Source organism: Calonectris borealis, chromosome 23 (assembly GCF_964195595.1).
Source record: "Calonectris borealis chromosome 23, bCalBor7.hap1.2, whole genome shotgun sequence".
NCBI lineage: Eukaryota > Metazoa > Chordata > Aves > Procellariiformes > Procellariidae > Calonectris > Calonectris borealis.
Window position 1 is genome coordinate 7157021 of NC_134334.1, and position 23422 is coordinate 7180442.

The 23422-nt window shown below is 48.7% G+C and overlaps 1 protein-coding gene across 7 annotated transcripts in view; it reads right to left on the reverse strand.

Moving 5' to 3' along the window:
• The window catches only part of ZBTB40 (zinc finger and BTB domain containing 40), a 40044-nt gene extending 17187 nt beyond the window's left edge, over positions 1-22857 (reverse strand). For 6 of the 7 annotated variants that reach the window (XR_012676964.1, XR_012676963.1, XM_075171947.1 and 3 more), the window contains exons 1-6: positions 22713-22857; positions 14410-15200; positions 13650-13783; positions 6557-6767; positions 5884-6026; positions 340-532 (exon numbers count right to left, since the gene is read on the reverse strand). Coding sequence is in view for 5 of the 7 variants with exons in the window: in XM_075171947.1 (XP_075028048.1) it covers positions 340-532; positions 5884-6026; positions 6557-6767; positions 13650-13783; positions 14410-15139 (1411 nt within the window). In the remaining 2 variants the exon portion in view is untranslated. The remainder of the gene's footprint in view (positions 1-339; positions 533-5883; positions 6027-6556; positions 6768-13649; positions 13784-14409; positions 15201-22712) is intronic. The other variant, XM_075171944.1, reaches the window with a different exon arrangement.
• Between the last annotated feature and the right edge of the window lie 565 nt (positions 22858-23422).

Here is a 23422-nt window from a genome sequence, read left to right on the forward strand (position 1 = left end):
AGACACACGCTGCTGCTTTTAAGTGACTCAAAACCAAAAAGTAATTTGACACTGGAGGGAACAGTTCTCCAGTTTTCCAGAGATGACATCCTAGCTTCTACCCTATCAGCGTTAAACTCAAGGAAGGAGCCCAACAGGCTTCTGCCCAACACTTCTCATTTCATTGCAAAGCAGGGGCCTTCTTGCCAGCATAGTCCTCCTACGCAAGTGCTCCCAGACCATTTTTGTTTGCATAAAATGGCCATCCCATTCCCTTAAATGAAAGCAGAGAAGCATCCAAACTTCCTGGCAATTCTCTGAACTGAGTCCCCAGGCGTCTGAAATTTAGTGTACCCATACCTTTGCCATCAGAGACGTTTGCCGTTGCCACCAAGTCATCTAGCAGAAGGTGGAGACCAGGGAATGATGCTTTCACAGCCCCCAGAAGTTTGATCAAACTTTCCGCTTTCAGGGTTTTCTCTTCATCCACCTTCCTGAGCAGATTGTCCACTGCTTCCCTCTGAGATCCACCTTCACAGCAATCCAAAATCACCTGTGACAAAGAAACAGCCAAAAACCTGTTTGTGAGAGCTTCCTACAAACTCCAGGATATGAATAGAGATCAGAGAAACAGTAAGAGTATCACAGTGCACAGTACCGCAATAAATCCACATTCACTGCTTCCACTAATTAGATTAACTGGGAGATGTTACAGGGTGCTAGTTACAGGGACATCTAAACAAGTCCCAGGTATATCTGACGTGTCACCTTGAAAACTACCCTGGTGGGTTATTCCACCACGTCTAGCTCTTGGAAGTGGCTGACAAGCAAAAAACATTTTTTCAAAGGGAACAAAAAAAAAAAAAAAAAAAGACTTAAAGACAGGATTCAACATAATACTTCATTTAATATTTTTTGCAAGTATTTTTTAAATTGGCAGTCTCTCTTCCCTTGTCTCCCCAATTTTTCTGCTTGTCATTGAAAGACAAGGATGGAGAGGAAAAAAAAAAAAAGACTTGTTATTTAAATAAGCATCCTATTAATTGAATGATTATATCTACGACGAGGCCACATGAGACATCTCTTATGTGAGATGCAATCACTGTAGCTTGGAAAAGCTCTAGCACGCCAGTATAAGATCTACAAGGCTCCTACAAGGGAAAGGCAGTTGACAAATACAGGTTGACCTCCTCTCTGCAAACACTGTGTTCCTAAGCATTTGAAGTGTAGGACTGGCAGAAACTCTGTAGGTCACCAGCCCAGTTCCCTGCTGTCATAAACACTACACTACACAGCCCCATTAATAAAATTATTAAGGTCTGTCCTAAAACTAGTTACATTTTTGCTTCCTTTCCCCTGGTTGGAAAGCTCTCCCACAGTCTCATTCCCCTGTTGATTCTTCTAATTTTCAGCTTCAATTTATTCATGGCCAGTGTATACCCATTTGTTCATGTGCCAACATTATCTTTTAGCTTAAAATGCTCTTCTAAAATCTCTGAGGCTACCCTACCTTTCCTCTCCAATTTCTTTATAAGAGCACAATCATATTCCCTCTCAGTCTTCACTTCACTTGTCTAAATAAGGCAGCTCCTCTCGTAAAACAGCTTCTCCACTCCCCTGATTTTACAACTGCAGATCCATCTCTGCTTCAATACAAATTCACCTTTTTTGAACAAGACTGGAACTGCACACAGAAATTTCAGATGAGGTCTAAATTCTTAGTTCTCGTTACTGCATCTAAATGTACGCCCTTCACTTTATACTACCACGTTATTCAATCCTTACTACTTAGTTCTCCAGCCATGTAATTCTTCTCCCTCTTGCAGATCCTCCTCTGTGTGGACAAAAGATCCCAGTTTTGCTCATCAGCAAGTTTTGTTAAGCATGCTTTGATATTTTTGTGTCAATAACATTAGTGTTAATATTAAGAAAGTGCCAAGAATCCCAATGGTAACCTTGCTCCAACCTGTCAGTCCTGCCTTCAGCTCAATCTGCAGTTATCTCCCAATAAGATACATCCTTTTTTAATAGCACCACTGCCTCTCGTTTAACAATTTCCTCACATGAAATTCAAATGCTTTGCTTAAGTCTAGATCGAGGCAGAAAAATCCATTTTTATCTCATCAAATAAAGATTCCAGGTCAGGCAGAAACAATTTACTCAAACACCCTTTGCATTTTATCCCATTTTTTTGCTTACACGCAGTGCTTCAGCTACGTGCATCCTCCAGCCCGTCCCAACACATATTCCTGAGCACCCACAGAGCTGGCTGCCTGAATCACTGCTTTCCTCTCCCACGTCTGTCCTGGTTATCAATTGCAGGGACCAGTCTCAACTTGGAAAATACAGTAATAAACCTTGCTGTCGCTCTCATAGCCACATGTGTCAGCTCCTCCAGTCTGTTGGGGGATGCCCTTTGAGTTGTGGTTTCACTTCAGCTGCAGGAAATTTCTGTTTCCGTGTCTCTCCTTGATTTGTCCCTAGGCTCAGTTGTGAGTTTGAGAGTCATCTCTTATTATTATTATTTTTCTTTACTTGATCAGACAAACGTTTGTTGCTTGTCTCAATATAGGCTGTGATGCCCAGCAGCCTAATACTGCAAGATCCTCTTCATACCTCTAAAGTACCTTTATTTGCCTGTCGGACATTTCATCCATTCCTTGCTGGTCCTAATACTCTTCCCTCAAGTTATTAATTCACTCAGGTCTGTAACCTCTCATACGAATTCTCCTCTCTTGTTGAGGATGCAAACTTCAGACAGTTCTCCTACCTTTAACATGAAAGAAACTAATCCAACAGCTCCTCCTGCGCTCTTACGAGCAGCTGATCTCATTAATTCATTCCGCTCATTTCTAAAAATCTGTCCTTTTACAGCCAAAACAGGTTAGTGAACCTGTTGACATACCCTCCCATCTAATTCACACTGAGCTGACTCTGGATTGCTCAGTCTGAAGTTATCTTTCAAGAGAACACAAAAAGGGGTACAAGAGCAGCATCTTTTTGGGGAGCTCACGCTGTAATCTACCGTTGCTCCCAGGCAAGTGTCGACAGGCGCAGAAGTGATGGCCCTGGCAGTGGGGGATGCAGTGCTGACATTTTGACAGTCAGAAAACATACCCCTGTTCTGCTTGCAATGGGACTTCTCCATCGCCCGGTGCGTCCAGTTAGGATTGCTCCTGCAACGGCCATTGCTGTCATTCATACCTGTCCTAGCTCTGAAGCAGTTTGGTTTGAACATCAAGCCGTGTAGGCACTGGAGCCAGTGGGAAGGGAAAGTACATAGCTCAAAATGTCCAAGTCCTCTCTAGAAGAAAGCCTGGACAGAAGGAAAGGATGGGTGTTTTTACCAGCTACTCTGATGCTCCAGGTTCAGGGCTGTACTGTGGTCTGGTCGCTCTGAACTCTGCGACGACCTAAGCCATGGGACACCATGCACAAGAGGTTACCTGCTCTTCCTTTGTATCTAAGTTTATTTCTCTTAAGTGAGAATCTGCACCCAAGCCATCCCCCAAATCCTCCACCCTACCTCCCCCACATTACAGAAACTCTAATAAAGCCATAAAGTTAAGCACTCAAAAAAATAGAAATTCTAGGTTAAAAGTTCCCCAGAAAAACAAGGGGCTTCACAACACATCGCGTACCGGTTTTTGAGCAAAGAAAATCAGACTTGCTCCACGCATAGCTTGGACCAGGCACAGAAAGAACCCAGTTGCCTAGAAAAAAGGCTGTTACATGTAAAACTCGCGCTTGTCTTGCTGAATAAATGTGTAGCTAATGAGGCAGTGACTGTGAGAAGAAAAAGGAAAGCCTCGTCTTTATGAACCCTTGGAGAACTAGACCCTATCTCTGCCAGCCCAGAGCTCTCGTGCAATGCTGGATGAATCAGGTAAGATGAAACCTTCAGAGGTGGCTGCTAATTCCATGTTCGTTTTCCCAGTACTGCACCTGAGACACCAGAGATCTCAACTGCACATATGCCACAGGACCACCGTTTTAATCAATTTAACTTCTGAAATAATTAAGCACTTTTCCACTTGTCTGGAGGGGGAAAAAAAACCAACCAAACAAACAAAACAAAAACCAAATAAACCAAGCCTGAAAAAAGGGAACCCCCCAAGGTCAGTCTACACTTGGCAATTTCCACTTTATTTTCCTGTGCCACAGCAGGGAAAGAGCGATGCACCAAGCCTCACCAGAGTGCTCCCCAAACACGTTTGTTATTTGCAGGGAACCCATGGGCTACAACAGGAGCACAAAGGGATCCCATAGAAAGGAGAAGGATTTTGTATTCAGAGTAGGGTTTGGAGGCTCTGCAGCCAATGGAGCATAGAGTGACTGAAGAGGATAAAAAGAAGTACTGAATAACACTACCCCTTCACCAAACAAGGCAGGAGTCCCGTAGTATATGACGATGCAATTAAAGGCTGGATCCTGTGCCCAAGGGACAGAATTATGAGGGCAGAATGGTTTTAGTTTGTGATTGGTTTGTTTGGTTTTTTTCAACGGGAAGGGAGATAAAAAATGGCTGCATTATAACTATCTAATTTCATGAAGACAAAAAGAAGAGAGCAGGGAAAAGGCACAGCCTTTAAAAGAAAGGTCGCACTGCAACATGAACAGGCATATATGAAAAATCCTAACCTCCCCACTGCTGATGCAGCTTTCACGGCTAGGAGCTCAGCTCCAGGCATGCTCACGTAGGTCTCTGCTGACAGCCGCAATATCCCCGGCAGATACCGAGTCCTTTGCTGCATTCACGCCTCGCTCTCTCCTCTCACATCCCCATTCTGCTCAGCCATGCTGCTTACGGAGGGGAAAATTCATCAGCCACCAGCCACAGCCTAGCCCACGGGGACAAGCCGGATGCCTCTGTTGGCAGCACCTTCTTTGGCCCTCCTGCACCGAGCTGCGCCCTTACCCGGGGATGCTCCACGATGAACACTTGATCAGGGACTGCGTGCAAGTGAGCAAGACATTATTGAGGGACTTACAAGACCGGCAGAGGTTCTCAGCCCACCCGTCATGGCTCTGGTCAGGCTCACTCAGACAGAAAGCAGCCATCATTCATGCCACTGAGCACAACAGCGCTTTCCACTCGCTATAATCCTGCGTCAGGGGAACTAACTGATGTGGCAAACTAGGACAGGAGGTCTGCAAGCTGTGTACCGAACGCAGCATGCTAGGGCACCCTGCAAGTTTCAGCTGCACAGGCAGGATATAGCCAGCTCCTCCCAAAACACAAAAAAAAGCAGGTTATACACAATGTTTTGTTCGTTATGGCTTCTGCAAATCAGCACACGTAATGCAATTGCTTACAGGAAAGCAATAGTCCTCCCCACCAACTGCTGCATTAAATAAAAAAAAAAAAAAAAAAAAAAAAAAGTCAGTGGATGTGCTACTCTTGCAGGCAACTGTGTGACAAGAGTTAAAGAAAAGAGTTAGAGTTGGGAGAGTCAGCTGAAAGATAAGCCAATGATCAAGTATACGAGGATATAACCGGAAGACAGGCAGCACAGAGGTTTTAGTGGTTCTGCTAAAACCCAACTCCACTACAGAGCCTTCTCCAGGCTCACAAAAAGGCATTTCCAGGGCCTATGAGGAGTACCAGGCACCTCCTCTGCCCCAGGCTCCACTTGCAGGGGTGGTCTGACACTGCACCAGGCAATGTTCATCCTGGTCTTGAGGTTGCCTTCGCAGCTCAGCTTTTATTATTCCCAGTTCAGCACAGAAGGACTTGAGACAACACACATGCAGTCCGTGCTGTGCCAAGGGGAGGTGAAATTGCCAGGTGAGGCTAGCACATCACTTGGCAAATCATGCAGTAAGATGGTGCCTTGCAGACACACACACACACACACACCCCCCTCGCCCACACAGGTTTCCTTATTTCAGATTTTTTTTTACCCGCTTCTCCGAGGCAGTCAGGAATCCCTCTTCTGCCGCCTCCAGGAACTCTACGATGGGGCTTAGCTGTGTCACGCTCTGGATCAGCTCCTCCCTGCGTCCCAGCAAGCGAGCAGCCAGCGTCTCTCCCTCGTCTGTGCTCTCTGGGGGGAAAAAGATTCAGAAACACAAGAGAAGAAACAAGTCAGTCTGAAGGAACTGACAGGCTCCTGAAGCGAGTGAAACTCTGAAAGATCTAAGTGAATAGCAAAGCTCATCCCAAGCACAAGCAGCAGAGGAAAACCACTTTGCTATTCTCTTTAAACTCTATGAAAGGAAAACGTCTCATTTATCTAACAGAGCACAAAGCCATAAAGCAAGCTGGAGGTTAACACCAGGTTTGCAAGGCCACTGCTTTGTGTCAGACTCAAGTAAAAAAGGAGCTTTCAATGCTGAGGCTCAGCTGTGCTCTGACCCACGCTGGCTGCACAGCCATCGATCCAGCCCTCCAGGCAGCAATGGGGAGAGCCCTGCGCTGCCTGCACCCCTTTGCTGCGGGACAGAAACGCTCCAGGATCTTGGCCAGCACGTGATAAACCTCCTGCATCCCAGTAAGGATACAGGGTTTCTGGAGAACTGCTTTGCCTGTAAGGTTGCCCACTCACTTTGCCAGAGGTTGCACCCACTTCTCTACCTGTTTGCTGCAGGGCTTCTCCGCTGCCTCCTTCCCTCTCCAGCAAAGCCACTCTCAGCTTGGGATTCACATCTTGAAACAGCTTCAGTAAAGACACGAGGGTCTGAGCATCTCGGGTCTGAGCACCCAGGGTTTGAGCATCCTTCACTTTGCTCAGCAGCTTCTTGAAGACCGACTGTTCCCCTACCTCTGCCAAACAGGCAGCCAGAGCCTACAACGGAACAGGCAAACATGGAAAGTTTTAATAACAAAATCAACTGCCCTATATAAACCAACACAAAAAGCAGAATCCTGGGTTTTTTGTTCAGGGGACAAAAAATTAAACAAAACAAAAAATAACCACATAGACACACACCATTGTCTGCCGCCACCAGCCCCGGGAAGGAGGGCAGCAAGCCCCGCCTGACAGCTCTTATCTTTATAGCAAGTCCCACAAACTGGAGCTGGTTCCAGCACCAAACATCTCTTTATTTCTTCCCCTAACAGCCAATGCCAATAAGTCTAAGAGACCTAGTAAAATATGGTTTAAACACCGTTACTTTGGAAGCCCAAGGCTAGGGCAGGGGATACTAGATTTCACTGCAGAACAAGGAGGGATCACTTGCACAGAAAGCAGAGAGCATTTTAAGTGGGACTTTCAGGAATCTCCATCTTCAAGTCACAATGGAGTGGCGACTCCTAGAGAAAGCTTTGGAGAGGAGGCACGCAAACTCTGAGTGTCATGGGCTCTCAGCACGCCTGGCAATCACGCCCAGAGCTCCAAAATCTACTCCAGTAACCCAAAACAGCAACCAGAGGCAAACATGCCTGTGCAGTTATGAAAATAAAAGTAAAAAAATAAGCTGTAACTCTTGCTCCCATTTCCCCGGAGCCCTTTAACGCTGTAAATATTGCCCCTACAGACACACGCTCCCCAGCTCTCCAGGAGAGATGCCAGCCTTTCAGAGCAGGCGTCCTTTATTAGAGACTCCAGGGATGCTATAAAAGTACCTTTGAAGTGGAGAGCTTAGCCCAGCTCCAGAGAGAGCGGCCATTTTCTGCTGTCATTGTCATTTTTATTTCTATGATAAAAAGACTGAATGCAACTGCTTGGGGCCGCACCAGGGGGATGGTGGACTTGCTTCTCCTAGGAGGTGCAAATGCTCATATATTAGGGCAGTGTGACAGTGCAATGACCTACTGCAAAGAGCGTCCACAGAGGGGAAGCTGCAGGAGTCCCAGCTCTTACCCGCTAACGGCATTTTTCCTGCCGAACAGAGAGACGTGGACATGAAGGGCTCTGTTATAAAGAAAGAAAGGAGATGCCGCAGACGTGCTGAAGAACAAGCTTAAAGGTATTTTTTTAATGCAAACATTAATTTGTAATGAGACTTGATAACCAGATCATGTTTGTTCTCAAGGTTTGCATGCCTGGCCCCTTCCAGATCAAAATGGTCCTGTAAAACACAAAATATCTTGACTCTCACCATCCTAAAGGTGCTCAGCACCCTGTCAAATACATGTTTTTACTAATATGGATGAAAAGTAACTTGCATTGTCGTGGTATTTTTTTTCTTTTTAATTTTTTTTTTTTTTTTAAAATTAAAATCAGCACAGCATTGCTGCCCAGAGCTCCAGATAACACCCCTTCCTCAGTGCAGTTTTGGTTAATGGAAATGAGTTTTCAGAAACTGAAAGGCTCTGCTATTTATAGTCTCTTTTCGGAAGACCTTTCCTTGGACACGTTGCTCAGTGGGAACAACAGCCTTTTAGCATTGTTTTGAAAGAGCACACAGCGCATTTTAGACTCACTTTGAAGCACTAACAATTCCCAAAGATCCTGGAAAAAACAGAGAAATACTGATACTAGCTCGAATCCCAGCTTCCACTTAGTCAAAACGTGCCCACGCATTGCAGCCTGATCCATTAGGCTTTCACTGCCTGGGACACTTGCAAAACCCTTCGTGGCCAAATTGGCACAAATTAGCACACATCCAGCTTCCAGAGTGGAGGAAGAGATGGGCTCGCTGAGCAGGGAATCCCACTCACCAAGATCTGGCTTAAGCTTGAGCTGTGCCACCGAATAGGTTCAATGTCCACTGAGAAGTTGGGTCCCAGCTGAGGGTGTCAGTTCTGGTGGCCACAACACTACTAACTCAGTAGCCCAGTACCGCTACAGTCAAACACCACAAAACAGCCCTCCCAGTTCATCTCAAACCTCCCCATGTCCACGGCAGCCCCAAGGCAAGCTCTGAACAGGCATCACTGCAGGTAACGCTGCAGGAGGTAGGTCTCCTATCTCTATATCATCTCCATATCTTCCACATTTTTCCAGATTTCTTTCCTAACAGAATCAATTCCTACACTGCTGTGTCCCTTCGTCCCACCGCAGGACCTCTTGCTCTGCCCCATTGCTCCTTATTATCTTCTGCTCCTTCCAATGTCCCCTGCCGCTTTGGCTAGGAAGATGCCTGAGGCTGCTCACGCAGAGCCACAACCTGCTCGGCAAGAGCTGAGTTAGCGCTGTGTCCTCCCAGCCCGGCACTGATCTTCCTCCTCACACCAATCCACAACACTCCTAGGAAGACAGTGTCCCTGGGACATCCACCTCCCCCCTCCAACACGATCGTGAGATGAAGTTTTTCTCGAAGAGCAGCTGGTGGCTGGCCCTGCGGGGAGCGACCCTGAGCCTGGGCTGGGTTGAACTCAGTTGGCGTGCCATCCCGAGGGATGTCCTGGGGCACGGAGAGGACCTCAACCAGATGGGCAAGTAATGTACATCCCACCTGAGAGTGCAATGGTCCGTAACTGAGACTAAAGAGGGATGTGGGGAGAGAGGGAGGGCAGGTCAGTGTGGCCACTAGCCCAGCTGGCCACTAGCCTCTCCCCTGCAGGTGGGCAGAGTTACGGCTTCTCATGCCTTATCCATGCTCCTGCTCCCACCGTGAGAGCATGTCTCAGCAAAAAGCCACATTAGTGACTATTCCTGAGCAATCTCCCTCAAGCATCAGCTTTAGAGCGAAGGCAAACACCCAAAGGGTGGTGGGGAGGGATCTGCAAGAGACAGGCTGGAGAGCCATGGGGTTCAGGGTGACAGAAGCAGCTAGCTCCCTTCAGACCCCTCCCTCACAAGCCGAGGCACATCCACCCCTGGACGTGGTGAATCCTGTGCCCGTACCTCAACGCCAGCTCCGTTCCCCGAGGAAAGCTGCACTGGCCATTCAGCGAGCTGCAAAGTCCCTGACTGCAGGAGGCTGGGCACCGCAGGGAAGCTTCCAGAGACGTAATCATCAGTCCTCTGTGAACGCAAGCTGCTTTGGGTTTTTTTTACTGGTTAATTTTTGATGTGCATAAGGTGAAGAAAATATAAAAAAGCCATTGGAAACCCGCAAAGACAGAGCTGCTGCCCGCAGGGTCGGTGGCATGGACAGCACAGGGACTGGCTCCACACATCTGGACCACAGAGAAGCTCGTAGGCCATGACCGAGTCATGAAGTCTGTCAGCTATCACTGTGCATACAATAACCAGAGAGAAACTAGGTTCCTATTTCTGGTTCAGATATCCAAAGTGCTTTGTTTTCAAGCCTGCATTTGTACGTGACTGATGAGGGAGACCCCAGTACCAGCAAGGCTCCGAGGAGAACGCTGACCCCTGCTTGCTCCACACAACAGGAACAAAAGCTCAGCCAAAAATTCCACACAAGTACACCAGAACAGGGGGGAAAAAAGTTCTCCAGCTCCGCCACCATGAAATAAAACCCTCAAAACCTATCACTCCTAATCAGGATGCAGAAGATAATGGGAAACTTCTTTCTTCTGCCGCATCCAGAAATCCCTGCAGCTGCAAATGAAGGACGACAATAATTGGACAGGCCCATAGGCAATGGAAATGATCCACAAGCACAGTGACATTTATTCTACCCAGGAGAATCAATGCTCCCCCATTTCATCTGAACCCAGTAGTAGTGGGAACAAATGAGCTGTGCAATAATTTGAATTGAGTTTCTCTAAGAGAGCACAGGAAGATAAGACTTGACACCAGCAAAGCTCTTCTACGCTCCCCAAATTACTGCAATTTCAGTCTTGTTCTCATTTCCAAGCAGGTTCCATCCAGGCCAGAACCAAATTAGATAGGAATAGTTCATGTGAGATACACAGAGAGACTCTAAAACAAAAACAACCCCAAAAATCACATCTCCCTACACAGAAAAGCAACGCGTCCGCATTTTTCAGCCCAGGGAGCAGAACATAACATCAAACTTCGAGAGAAGCAACAATTCTCACAAAAGCAAGCCCTGCACTACAAACCTCCTTGGGGAACAACCCCACATCCTAACAAATCTCCACTGGAAGTAGCAGGAAATAAGGCAGCAACACCGGAAGGGAGCAGACAGGAGCACCGTGGGGAACAAGGCACCCATGTAGGGACAAGCTCATGAGCAAAGGAATAGAAATTCAGAGGCTATGTCCAAGGCAAAATGCCACTGAAACTAGAGGAGCCTAACCACCAGGACAGCCTCGGTGTCAACAGGCAGGCTTGCAAAACGCCCACGAACCCCCACTTTGCTGTCAAAAACAGATCGCTGCTTGCCTATAGGGATAAGCCACCCACAAAAGGCTCCTGAGCAGAAGGAGGATGTGTACAAGGGATGGGAGATCTTCCCTGCAGCAGAGCAAGCACATGCGGCAAGACTGCTTACTGCAAAGAAACGGCATCTCACCAGCTTCCAGACCGACTTTTACTTGCTCCGAGGCACCTAAGAGACTTCAAGCAAATGACTGGCAAAATAATACAAAAAAGGGGAGGGGAAAAAACAAAAAGGAGAGAAAGAAAAAAAAAAAAAATCCATTGACATCTACCACTGGCACAATCTCAACCTTAATTACGCATCCCAAGCTGGGCTCTTTGGAGCTGAACTTGCACTTTAAGCATGACTTTAAAAACACACCACGGTGTTTCCCCTGAAGAAAACACTGGGGCCTTGTGAGGAAAAAGCTACTCCGTCTGCTGGAAAGAGAGCCCCGGCTTGGTGCTGGTGCCCACAGGTCCTGCTTGTCCCAGAGGGGAGCTCAGAGAGGGACAGATCTGGCTGAACCCTTGCTTACGACAGGCTGCAGTCTGTCCTCCCCCACTGCCCTGGGGCTGACACTTTTCATGCTTGTCACAGCTGAGAAGTGATTTTTCAGGAAGGCTTAAAGAAAATCCATTTCTCATTTATTCAGCATTTATTTATAGCTGCAGAAAAATCGTCCAGCTGCCGTTTTGCGGTCAAACACCCAAACTGTCTCTGAGCTCCACAACCTCTCACTTGGCTCCTGCTGCAGCAGCTCATTTGGGAGCATAAAGGGTTTGCGAACCTCACCTGCTGGGTCTTGGAGGTGCTGAAGAAACATGAAACAACAGTTACTGCAAAGCAATAGAAAATGGGGCTGTTATGCAGAGCAGAAGCAAGGCAGCACGCCTGCCTGGGCATTTTGCAGGTGTGGTTCTGCCCTGTGACCGTGGAGGCAGCACAAGGCAAGGGAAGGCATGCCAGCATGTGCGATGCCTGCTGGCACGGGTGCACGGAGCTGCCAAATCCCTTCTGGCAGCGCCCATCCACATCGCACAGCACCCTCCCCAGCTCTGCTCCAATTGCCAAGGTGCAGAAACCTGACATATTTTTCTGATCAGGGTGACGAACAAATGTACAGAAACCTAATCGTTCTCAGGGCGCGCGGGCATGCTGAGAGCAATGCGCTCGCAGGTGCTTGTCAGCCCGTCCAGGCTTGGGCTTGCTGCTACAAACACAAATCAGGACCCACATCTCCCTCCTAAAGCCCTAGAAATGTTAAGTTCAACACCATCAGGGAGGGTCAGCAGCTAAGGGAACATGGGCTTCCCTCCGTGAACATTTAAAGACTCGTCAGAAGAGAAACCTGCACTCCCCGACTCAAGGGAATTCTCCTCCCTGCTGACATACGGGTTTTTTTCTAATAAACATGTTACCTTAAGTTTTTAAAAGCAGAATGCCATGATAGCCAAAATGTCCTGTGATCCATGGTCGTATTGGTACTGGAGGGACCAAGTGACTTTAATCCAGACAGCTTCCCAGCATGGGAAGCTAGACAGCATCGCAGCCCCCCGACCTAGGGAATAGCATTTCTTGGCTTCAAAAGGTTAGCTAACCACGGAGCCACTGAAGAGCCAGCAATATGAAAAGCTGGCAATAAAACAGTCATATTCTCATTTTTCCACATACAGAAAAGGTACACAGGGCAGTTCATGCAGCCTGGTATGAAAAACGCTCTATCAGAAACAGCCGGGGCGAGGAGAGAAAGTACAGTCCCATCCTCACTCCATAGCAGCCACAGCTTTTTTCACAGACCCTGCGATCGCGCAGCAGCGTGCAGCCAGCACGAGTGCCCTCCCGGACCCACTGCAATCATTTCCAAGCTCCGTGTCCTCCTGCACCACTGCTACATCAATACAGACATAACCTGTTGTTTCTGTAGTGGCTTTGAGCCGGTACGACAGCTGGTATCTGGCTACCGTTGTTCAGAGCCCAGAGTATCCTTCAGCATTAACCAAGCACCAGACTCAAATATCCCCTCCAACAGTAACTCCAGCATCATTCATCAGCGACGACTGCTTTTAAAGCAGCACATCGCCAAAGAAGCGCTGCGGAGCGGCACCCGTAACCCCCCCGTAACACTCCCCACGAGCAGCCTGCCATACGCAGAGCGGAACAGATGCTCCGCAGCAAGCCCTCGCTGAGGGCTTGGGAACTCTATTTTGGGATCTCATATGTCACTCGTTTACAAGTCGATACAGTTCCCAAAGCAAATGCCATAAACAGGAGGAAAGAAATCAGCGCTGGAGCTCTCCTACAACACAACGAAGATGTCTTCGGGGCAGGACATACACTTCTTTACCTACGTGCACGAGCAGGTTGCTCTTACAGATGCTTCTCTCCGGGGTGTTGCTCAGGTGAGCACATGTTGCCCTTCAAACAACCAGGCACCAGAGCCCCAGTTTCCCAGGAAACAATTTCCTAAACAGGGCACAAACTATTCTAGCCCTCAGCAGGGTGAAGAAAAAACTTGTATCATTTACCCAAGTAAACACACCTACCTCCTTTTGAGAGGCATCAATTTCTCTGCACTCTTCTAGTCTTTTCAGCACAGCTTGGGCATCAGAAAGGGCCTCAGAGAAAACACTTTCATATCGAAGAAAGAAATCCAGTTTACAGCTTTTGCTCTCTGCTGCTGTGTGAGAGAAACAAGATGAGTTATTTGCTAATTGAAGGGATTCACAGAAAGCATGATGTGATTGAAAGGCATCAGTTTGTAACCAGCACATTGGCTCTAATAGGGAAACTGTGACTCACAAATCCCTTCTAAAGATATCACACAGCCTGGAGGGAAAACCAACAGTTTATTTAACACCAGTTATAAATGGAACATTTATTTTAAACCCAGTACAGCCTCTGTTTTCCTCCCATGCTGAACAGGAGTTTAAAGGATAAGGTAGCATTAGCAGGCAACTCTGTTCACTTACTGTTATACAGATTGCCTTGTCAACCTCGTGTCCTGCACTAACGCAGATCCCACTGTACGTCAGATGCAATCACATGCGTGGGTAAGAAAAGTTTTGCTCACTATGGCTCTGGTAAAGTGCTGAGAGTGAAGCAACTGCAAAGGCCAAAGGAGAGTATTGCACAGTGCCAAAGGAAGAAAGTCCCTGCAGAAAAGGGGTACATGTCATGCCGCTCCCAACTCAGGGCAGACTAAAAGAACAAACACAGAGGAAAAGATCCCCCGTAATAGGAAAACTTGAGTCAACGCAGTTGCAAATAAGAGGCAATGCTGTGCCCAGAGCTGTAAAGTCTTACCTAAATCCCTCGCTCCTCCTTTCTCCTCCAGAGGCTTAGCAAGCTCCTCTTCTGCTCTGCCACCCTGCTCGGCCCGGACAGGCTGATCAGGACGAGAGCCTGAATCCTCCCGGAGGGATCTGGAGTCACTCGGCATCGCATCCTGGTGAACCCAGGTGTGATTCACGGTAAGTTCCTGGCCAGGAGGAGAAACATCTGCTTCCATTTCTGCTTCTACAGGGCCAGGAGAAGGGGAAACTCTCTGAGGGAGGAGGATATCTGTTTTTCCTTCAGCAGGTTTTTCAGACTGGGGCAGGTTATTAGCTTCAGCATGGTTTCCAGGTAAGTCTGCTGCCTGGCCGGAGACTTCTCTCACTACCTGGTCCTGAGTCGAACAGCTGATGAGGTCCCTGAGGAGGTTTTTGCAACTAACAGCCACATCAAACATCTGCAGACTATCTGCCACGGAGATTACTTTGGTGAAATTGTGTTTCCCCAGTGGGAGTTTGCCACTGTACATCATCTCCAGCAAGAGCGCAAACTCCTCAGGGGTCACCACAGAAGCATCGATGGAGATGGTGTCCGTGCTGTCCAATAAGGATTTAAAAAGCAGACTGGCAGCAGCCAAAACTACCTTGTGTGCTCTAAAATGAATGTTCCCAATGAAGATGGTGCAATCGCAGAACTGCTGCTCTTTGCAGAGAGCGTACAGCTGCTGCAGGAGCTGCTTGCTGTAACTGGGAAGCTCCATGGCGCCAGAGTCTACTGGCCTCCTCTCGCCGTGGTCTCCACACCACCTTCACAAAGCCCAACTAGTGAAAAAACACAGGATCCTGTTAGCACTTTGCTCAGATAGTAGCAAGACAGAAAGAAAGAGTAAGCAAAAGTTACTTTTCAGTTTACACCTCCTAGTAGCTGCAGTTCAGTGGTCAGAGCAAGAAGAGGCCCCCTTCTGAACTCACGCTCCCCAAATTCCACAACTTACACCACTAGAGCTGAAGAGTCTAGATACTGTTCAAATATAAATACTTCAGAAAGAGCTTGGAAATGAGTACTGAATCCCAGGAGTTATAAAAAGGGAGAAGAAACTCCCTGATGTGCCCCTGATAGAGCTCAAGGAGGTGTGAATGCTCTTCAGATCAGGCACCGATGCTGGGTTCAGTAGCTGGTTTCTGGAAGGGCAGGAGGGGAAGCAGTGCAAGAAGACCTGTTCAGACCACGTACGAAACACAGAGGAGAATCTGAGGTGTTGGTTTTAAACTGCAAAGCACTAAGTGGTTTGGGACCAGTTAATTTTCTCCCCACATCACTGCTAAGATCAGTGGGGGCACACGAGCGTTGGAGATAGAGGTCTGCTTGCAGCCCAGGGCCTTCAGCATCTCCCTTCTCAGCACACCACGGTCCTAACTCATTGACTTGCAAGTCTTTTCCGCCAAGTTGTAATTTCTTGTAGAAGTTCACAGCCCTAATCCCATCTACCAGAGCCTCCCTTTTACCTTTCCCCCCGCCTTGCAGGAGGGAGAACAGATAGGACATCTGCCATGAGAATTGTTACCAGCAGGATATCTGCGGTTTTTACCTAAGCTAGACAAGATAAAGATGTTACTGCCTTGTCTACACACTAGGATGCCTAACACTGGTACTGGCAATGATGCTGAAACAAAACAGCATGAGCGCTAGAGGAAGAGCACCTGGATGGACACGATTTACGTGACCTTCAATTACTTAACATCTTTGCACCCAGCTTCCTACTCTCTCATAGAGAACAGCAGTAATATTGTCTATCATCAGGGCACGAGCTTTAACGTGCCGATGCTCACACACCACCGTGAAGCGCTGCCTCGCACAAAAGCGGGCTCGGAGCAACTCCCAGCTTGCACCAAATTGCAAGTTGCAAGCAGACACTGGGCACAGGTTGAGCTGGTGTCTCGCTCCCGCAAGGCGCCAACCCCTCTGGAGTTCAGACTTTGTGGGAAGCAGGACCTCCTGCCCACTGGCAGGCAGGACTCCAGCTGTCCTTCTGCACGGCACTGCCTGCGGTGGCTGTGGGAAGACAGGAGGAGCCAAGAGACATCACTTCGTACCAAAGCCACAGACAGCATGGGATACCACCCATGCATGAGAGCTCTCCTGCTCAGCCGAGAGCTCCCCTGTGCTTTAAAGATGAAGTACTACGTAACTTGCTTTTCAACCATCAGGATGAGACCACAGATGGTTTTGACATCACCTCAAAGCAGAGGTGTCATGGTCTCCATCTGAATACCTTTGAAGTGAGAGCACAGGGTAGGTGGGTCCTTTTCTGGAAGGCAGGGAAACCTAACAGTCACTGATACCCCATCCTCCTGCTTCCCAGGAGCCAGAGCTTCTCCGGGGGCATCACCACCAAACGCTCTCTGGTCTGCAGCTCATCTCTGCTATTTATCGAACATATATATATATAAATTATACATATTCCTTTTCCGGGTTAAGTAAAGGTGGCCCATCCACCCGAATAAAGGCCGATAATTGCAAGTACCAGATCCACTCCCTCACCATGCACAGGGCTGGCCACCTGCACTTCCAGCCTATTAAATGGGCAGGCTCTGCTATCCTCCCACGCCGCTGTAAATCACAAGTAACCAAGCTGCCATCAGCGGAGTTGCTGCTGGTCGTGGGAGAAGAAAGAGACCCGTTTCTTTTGCCAGACTCAATGTAATAGCAGTTTTAGTCCACCCACTCCTTCCCTGGAGCTGAAGGACTTCCAGAATCTGAGATGAAATTGGATCTGCTGGTTAAATAATAATAGCTGTGGCTCTTCCTACAAAAGGACAAGCAGGAAACATCGATGTCCTGGAAGAGATGTCTGCTCACTTTGCCATGAATAGCCTTCTGCATAAAACCTACCGCTTCCACCGTTGCAAGCTGGAAGAAGCAGCAGCACCGTCTGCTCCCTCTATTCCTGGCAAGAATATAGAAGATATATTTGCCCATGACAGCTCAATGTAGTAAAGCTCTAAGCAGCCTAGCAGCACCTCCCCTTCTTTATTACAGCAACCCAGAGCACTGGAAAATGTGTCCTGAGCAATTAGATCAGACATATTTGTTTAAATACAAATTTAATTATAGGGACCCAAAGATGTAGTACTGCCAAAGAGAACAGTCATTTTTTAATGAGGGGTGATGGCCAAGACCATCCTCGAGGCAATTGCCCCCTACTTAGAACACGCTTCAGGCTTTTATGCAAAGCTTACGGCCAGAAGGGACCACCACCAGCAATCTGATTTCTCATCCGTCACTGCCTCCTAGATTTCCGGACTCAGTAACTTGGATTTGGCTAAAGCTTCTCTTCCAGCAAGGTGCCCAGTCATGATAAGAACTGATTTTTAGGGGGAGGACCCTCCACTGCCATAGTTATTCTAACTGTTAAATTACATGCCTCGTTTCTCACCCGAATTTGTCTGGCTTCATTTCCCAGCCATCTTCTAGACAGCTTTTGGGAGATTCGGCTGGGAGACTGGGCTGAACTGGGAATCTCTCTGAAAGCAGGTAACTAATACTTCAGCAGCGATGAGTGCTTACAGAGCACGAGCCATCCGCCTCCGCCAGCACCACTGGCAAGAAAAAGCCATTTGTTACTTTTTCAGCTTAAAGCTGCTTCTCTGCACCCTCTTTGGAGCAAGGCTCCCTAGGGTTTTTTATGAATTTCAAACTTAAGGTAAATGGGCTGCTTCTGGGGTCTCTGACACCCGAGCCACAAGAGCACTGCCCTATTCCAAAATATCAGCACAGTTGAGTCAGAAGGCGGGACAGAGGAGATGGAGATATTTGCTCATCTTGGCTGCCCTCCAGATGGGCTTTGCAAAAGAACAGTGAATCTTTTGAGGAACATCAAGGGACATCTTAAGCCTCATCCTGCCAGCTTCCCAGGGAGAACCCCAAGGTGGCTTAGGAGTTTTCATTCCACTGACTTCCAGTGAGACTGCAAAGTCAATCGATTTGAGTCACATTTTCAAAAGTGGCTAATATTCCTAAGGCTCTACTTGACCACATGTTAATGTCCTCCTGTTCATCCTTAAACAGCAGTTATCATCTGGTACTGCTCTCAGGACACCCACTTCAGCAAAGAAGCCCCTTCTTCTGAACCTCCCAAGTTTAGGAGGTCCAGAACGGGTCTGCACCAAACATTACCCTCTACCATCCAGTTCCAGCTCTTTCTTCCTTTTCTGTCCTCATACACCTCCACAGTTCAAGGGGATCACGTCTTTTTCTTTAAACTTCATTAGAACAGGAAAAGGATATGTTGATAGCAACAACTCTTCTTTACAGAGAAGGAGGAAACAGGAACACCCAATTCTATCTACATAACTGAAAAGGAGTTTCCAAATTAAATTAATTCTCTTCATTATTCATATAATTACTTCAATCCAGATTCAACAGATTCAAAAGCCATCCACATCACTAGGTTCATCAAAAGATAATTGTAATTTAGGACTGAGCACTTTAGCAATTAGACGCTACAGAGATAGAGGCTCCAAAGATGCACAGATGAGACCATCCCTCCTTTGCAGTTACGAGGCTGCCGCAGTACCTCACATCGTCAGAAAGTCCATCACAAGGCGCAGAAAGAATTTTCATGCCACTACGGCCTTAGCAGAAGGATTCTGTATACCCTTCACTGCCATAATTAAGGGCTTTTACAAGGTGCTGGTCAACACACCTGTTGGCATTAATAAAACAACACCAGAAGCTACTTCTTACATCGATTAGTAGCATCTCAGTAGCCAGCTTGAAGATGCGTTCCATGCTTGAAATTATTCCTTGGGATGCACATGAAGCAGGCTTTTTTTAGCTTTCAAAAAAAAAAAAAATTAAAGAAAACAACAACTGTTGCTGCACTGCCAAGAAATTAAGCAATACCATCACACTGCTTTTTAAAGGCACAAACCCGCAGCCTTGTGCTCCCTCTGCTGCCAGCACAGTGCAGTGCAGACAATGCCCAGACGGATAATAACGCTTATTAAGATCAACCTGCACACTCGGTGCAAAAGCAGAAGAAAGCAAATCCTATGCAAGCTCTAAAAAGTCAAAACAAAGCAGGCAGAAAAAAAATAAAGTGGACAGAAAGAGATAAGCAGAATGGAAGAATCCAACTTCTCTGCCTTAAGTAAATGCCACTTCTGTTAGAGTTGATTGGAGGGTCTCACAGCAGCAGCCCGGCAACCCTCCTGTTCCCTGCACTCTTAGCTTTCTGCTCACGGGAGCTACAATCTGGAGGGGTCGTCGAAGCAAGCTTAGTCTCAGCCCGGGAAGGCTCCTCTGAGAGGAGCTCACCCCATCACTTCCCATTTTGCTTTTACTCAAAGGCTCGTTTCAAAAGACTCGTGTAAATCAGTAAATGCAGCAGGACAGAAAGCTGAGATTCGTTCTCTCACGTTCCTTGGCCCTGCAGTCCCTCTGGTACGACAGCAGCCTCCAAGCAATCGGCAGCTTTCTGTTTTTAGCTCTGAGGAGTTAAGGACAGTAACAGCCTTAAATCAGAATCTGAATACTTTGTGTGTGTGTTTACCAGTTTCCTGTTTTCTTGTTACTAAGATGATGACCTTACAAAGAGGGTTACTGGAAAGCCAGAAAATCATGTACTGCAATTCAATTTTCTTACCTCTCCCACCAAAAGTAATTCAGTCTTTGAAGTGTTGAAAGAGGCTGAGGGGTCATTACCTTTCTCTGGGGTGCTCCAAAGGGCCAGAGCAGGCAGCTCTCCCAGAGGACAATGTAAAATCCAGTACAAGGAGCCAGGGCACACCAATTTGTTTTTCAATCTATTTTATTTCAGTTCAGAGCATCAGCGCAGACAGATAACAGAGGAAAATAAGCAACACTGACTAAATTCAGCACTCCACGGTCTCTAAAGGCAGCGGAATATACCGCTCAAAAACCCCGCAACACTTTGGCTATCTGTCTGCACTGATGCTCTGAATGGAAATATAATAGATTGAAAAACGGATAGGTATGCTCCAACTCTTAATAGCAAGTTTTCCATTACTCTTCAAAGCAAGGGCTGCTGCCTATCCCTCCTGGAATAGGGCTGCCTCAACAAGAGAATGAAATCACGCAGTGGAAAACCAGCATAAACCCAAAGCAACAGCCAAAGTTTGCTCCAGTCACTGCTCATCCATGTCTCACTGTGCCCAAGAACACTGAAAGTGCTAATTATATTTTGCAGGTTCCCATAACATCCTCAAAACCCAGAAGCTGGACATCTGAGCTCCTGTTTGTCAGGTAGGTTTACATCAGAAAAGATTGCATCTTGTAATTTATTAGTGGCTCTTTTTTAAAAAAAAAAAAAAAGAAAAAAACCAACACACTACTTTGACCAGCTTTTGCGATCCATTTTGCTGTCAGCAGAAGTGCAGAAGACATTTGTTCCTACACCCAAGAGCAGATGAAGCGCAATGCACCTGTACGGCGCCTTGATCCAAAGGCCTCTTCAAAGTACACGGGCGGGGGGGGGGAAACAAAAACTTTAAAATGACACTTCTCAAGTGTTGTCAGCCCAAAATGGGGACCAATTACCTCAGATTTGTTAGTAAAGTACACGGAATTACTTTGACCTGAATCTATGGAGACAGCAAGCCAGGAGGCACCTGGACTTCCAACGCTGTCACCTCCTGCTTCAGGCCATCAGAGAGGCGCCTCCACAGCCCCAAAACTCCATTAAGGCAAAAGGACCTACAACAACTCTTCAAACGTGAGTGCAGCTGCTTTAAAACACAGGCAGAGAAGGATGAAGCAATGTAAAAGCCTAACGGCATTTACCCCAGGAAGCCAACTCGCTTCCTCCGTCTCCTGGAAGATTTCTTTAACTGCTGAGCTGCGGCCTGGGCGACAACGGGCACATTTTCAGCACCTTCTTTAAGCGGCAGTTAACTCAAAACATACCGGAAAGAGAGATGAAACAAGAGCAAATGAGCAGAACACGGAGGCTGGGGTGGTCAGCTGGGAGAGGACCTCCGTTCTGGTCCGTACTCCAACAGGCTGTTCCTGCATCGCCCTGTCCTTGGACCGGGGTTTGAAACCCAAATTCCTCCTCAAACGCAAGACACTTGGTATCTCTTAACCAAAACCCTTCAGAATCATGCTACCTTATGTCATATCTGGGCCAATAAATCAGGTGTGCCAGCCTTCCTTTCCACCACAGGAGACAAAATTACACCTGAGACTCACCTACAAGCCTGTCCCTCTCTGGGGAGGAGATGGGTTTTATTGAGCAGGACCCACCACAGCACATTTCCATAACTCATCTAACCCGACCTGTGAACAGGCTTCTACAGAAAGGGACAGCCCTGCTCCTCCCTTTTCCTCTGCAGCAGCTCTGTCGCGCTGGTGATCACACAAGAAACTGGATCAGACCGCTGATTTCTTGGCTCAATGCAAAAAACCTATTTGTCTCTTGATGGGTCAGTCTTCTAACTGATCATCTCAATGAACAGACATGATTAGTGGTCCAAAGCAAAGGAGAGGAATCTGTAGCAAAAGGTGTGGAAGAGCAAGGTAATTCCCTTCCCTGCCTACCTTTAAAATACTTTCTGGGAGGTTCATAGCTTCTGCCCAAGCAGGGGACACGCTCAAAGAGCCCCTAAAGCGCACCTAATGAGAAACACCTTTGGGGAGTTAGTAGTACCCAGCTGATATGCTTTGGCTCACAGGTAGAGCCAAAATTCTGGTGGAAGCTTCTTTGCTTTTAAGCACAGGTTACAAAAGGAAAGACCCCTGCCATATTTTCCAAGGCAGTGATGCAATCGACAGCTCCCTTCAGCAGAAGGGACACGTGCAGTGTTTTAAACGAGAGGGACAGCAGTCCTTCAATTTTTTGGCCACCCGTGGAGCACCTATCAAGCACACCTTGATTTAACACAGCACTCCCCTGGGGGTTCCACCTCCCGGCCTCGCCTACAGCAAGGGCAGCCCGCAGGCTCCCTTCAACCTCCTTGTCCACCTGCAAAGGCTTCGCAGGAGCCGGTCCCTCCCTACGGGTGAGGACAGACGCTCCCGTCCCCCTGTCCCCCGGGACGAGGCAAACCGCCCCATCCCCGGCGCCGGGCCCAGCTGGCCCCCCCCCGCGCGGGCTTGGCACCGAGGTGGGGAAACGAGGCCGGGGGAGGCCGGAGACGGGGACAGCCCGGCGGGGTGGAAAGGGGGGAGCTGCCCGCCGAGCCCCTCCGGGACGCCCACCGGGGCGGCCCGCAGCGGAGAGGCCGAGCGAGGCGGGCCGGGCCCGGCCGCCCCCGCAGCGAGCGCGGCCCCCAGGCCCCCGGCCCGGCCAGCGCCACCGTCGCCATGGTTACCTTTATTGGGAGCGGCGCGGCGGACACGGCGCGCGGCGGCAGCAGCCGCCGCTGCCGCCGCGGGAACAATAAAGCTTCAACAACAGCCGCCCCTCCTCCCCCGCCCCCCTCGGCGGCGCTGTGCCGCGCGCCGCCATCTTGAAGCGGCAGCGGGCCGGCTCCCGCGGCACGTGACGGAGGGGCAAAGGGGGGGGGGAGCCCGTGGCGGCAGCTGCGCATGCGCAGTTTCTCTGTCTCACACAACCCCCCCCCCCGGCGGGGCCGCCCTGAGGGAGCGAGCGGCGGCGGCCGCCGCGGCGGCTCCTCCCGCCAGGCTGCCTCAGGCGCCCCCGGAGCCCCCTCGGTTAATAAAACATCGTCCTCCTGGGGTAGAGCCGGCGCCTCTTGCCTTAGGGGGGGGTGGTGGCAGGGCATGGCTGTGGGTGAGCAGCCCGGTGGTGGTGGGCGGCCGGCTGCGAGGGGCCTGCCCGGCTGAAGCGGGGCGGCCCAGGCAGGAGCGAAGTCTGCTTCTGGATCACCCGCCCTTGGGCTGGGCAAGGGGAAGGGAAGACTTGGGCCGTGCTGGGCCTTCCAGAGACAAGGTGATGGGTGTACTTCGGAGGTGCTGGCGTGGGAGGGGAACGGGGCAGAGGGGGACAGTCCTGGCAGTGGGTCCCGATCTTCCTCCTGCTCCATCAGCCGCTTACAGGGTCACTAGCCCGTGGCATCAC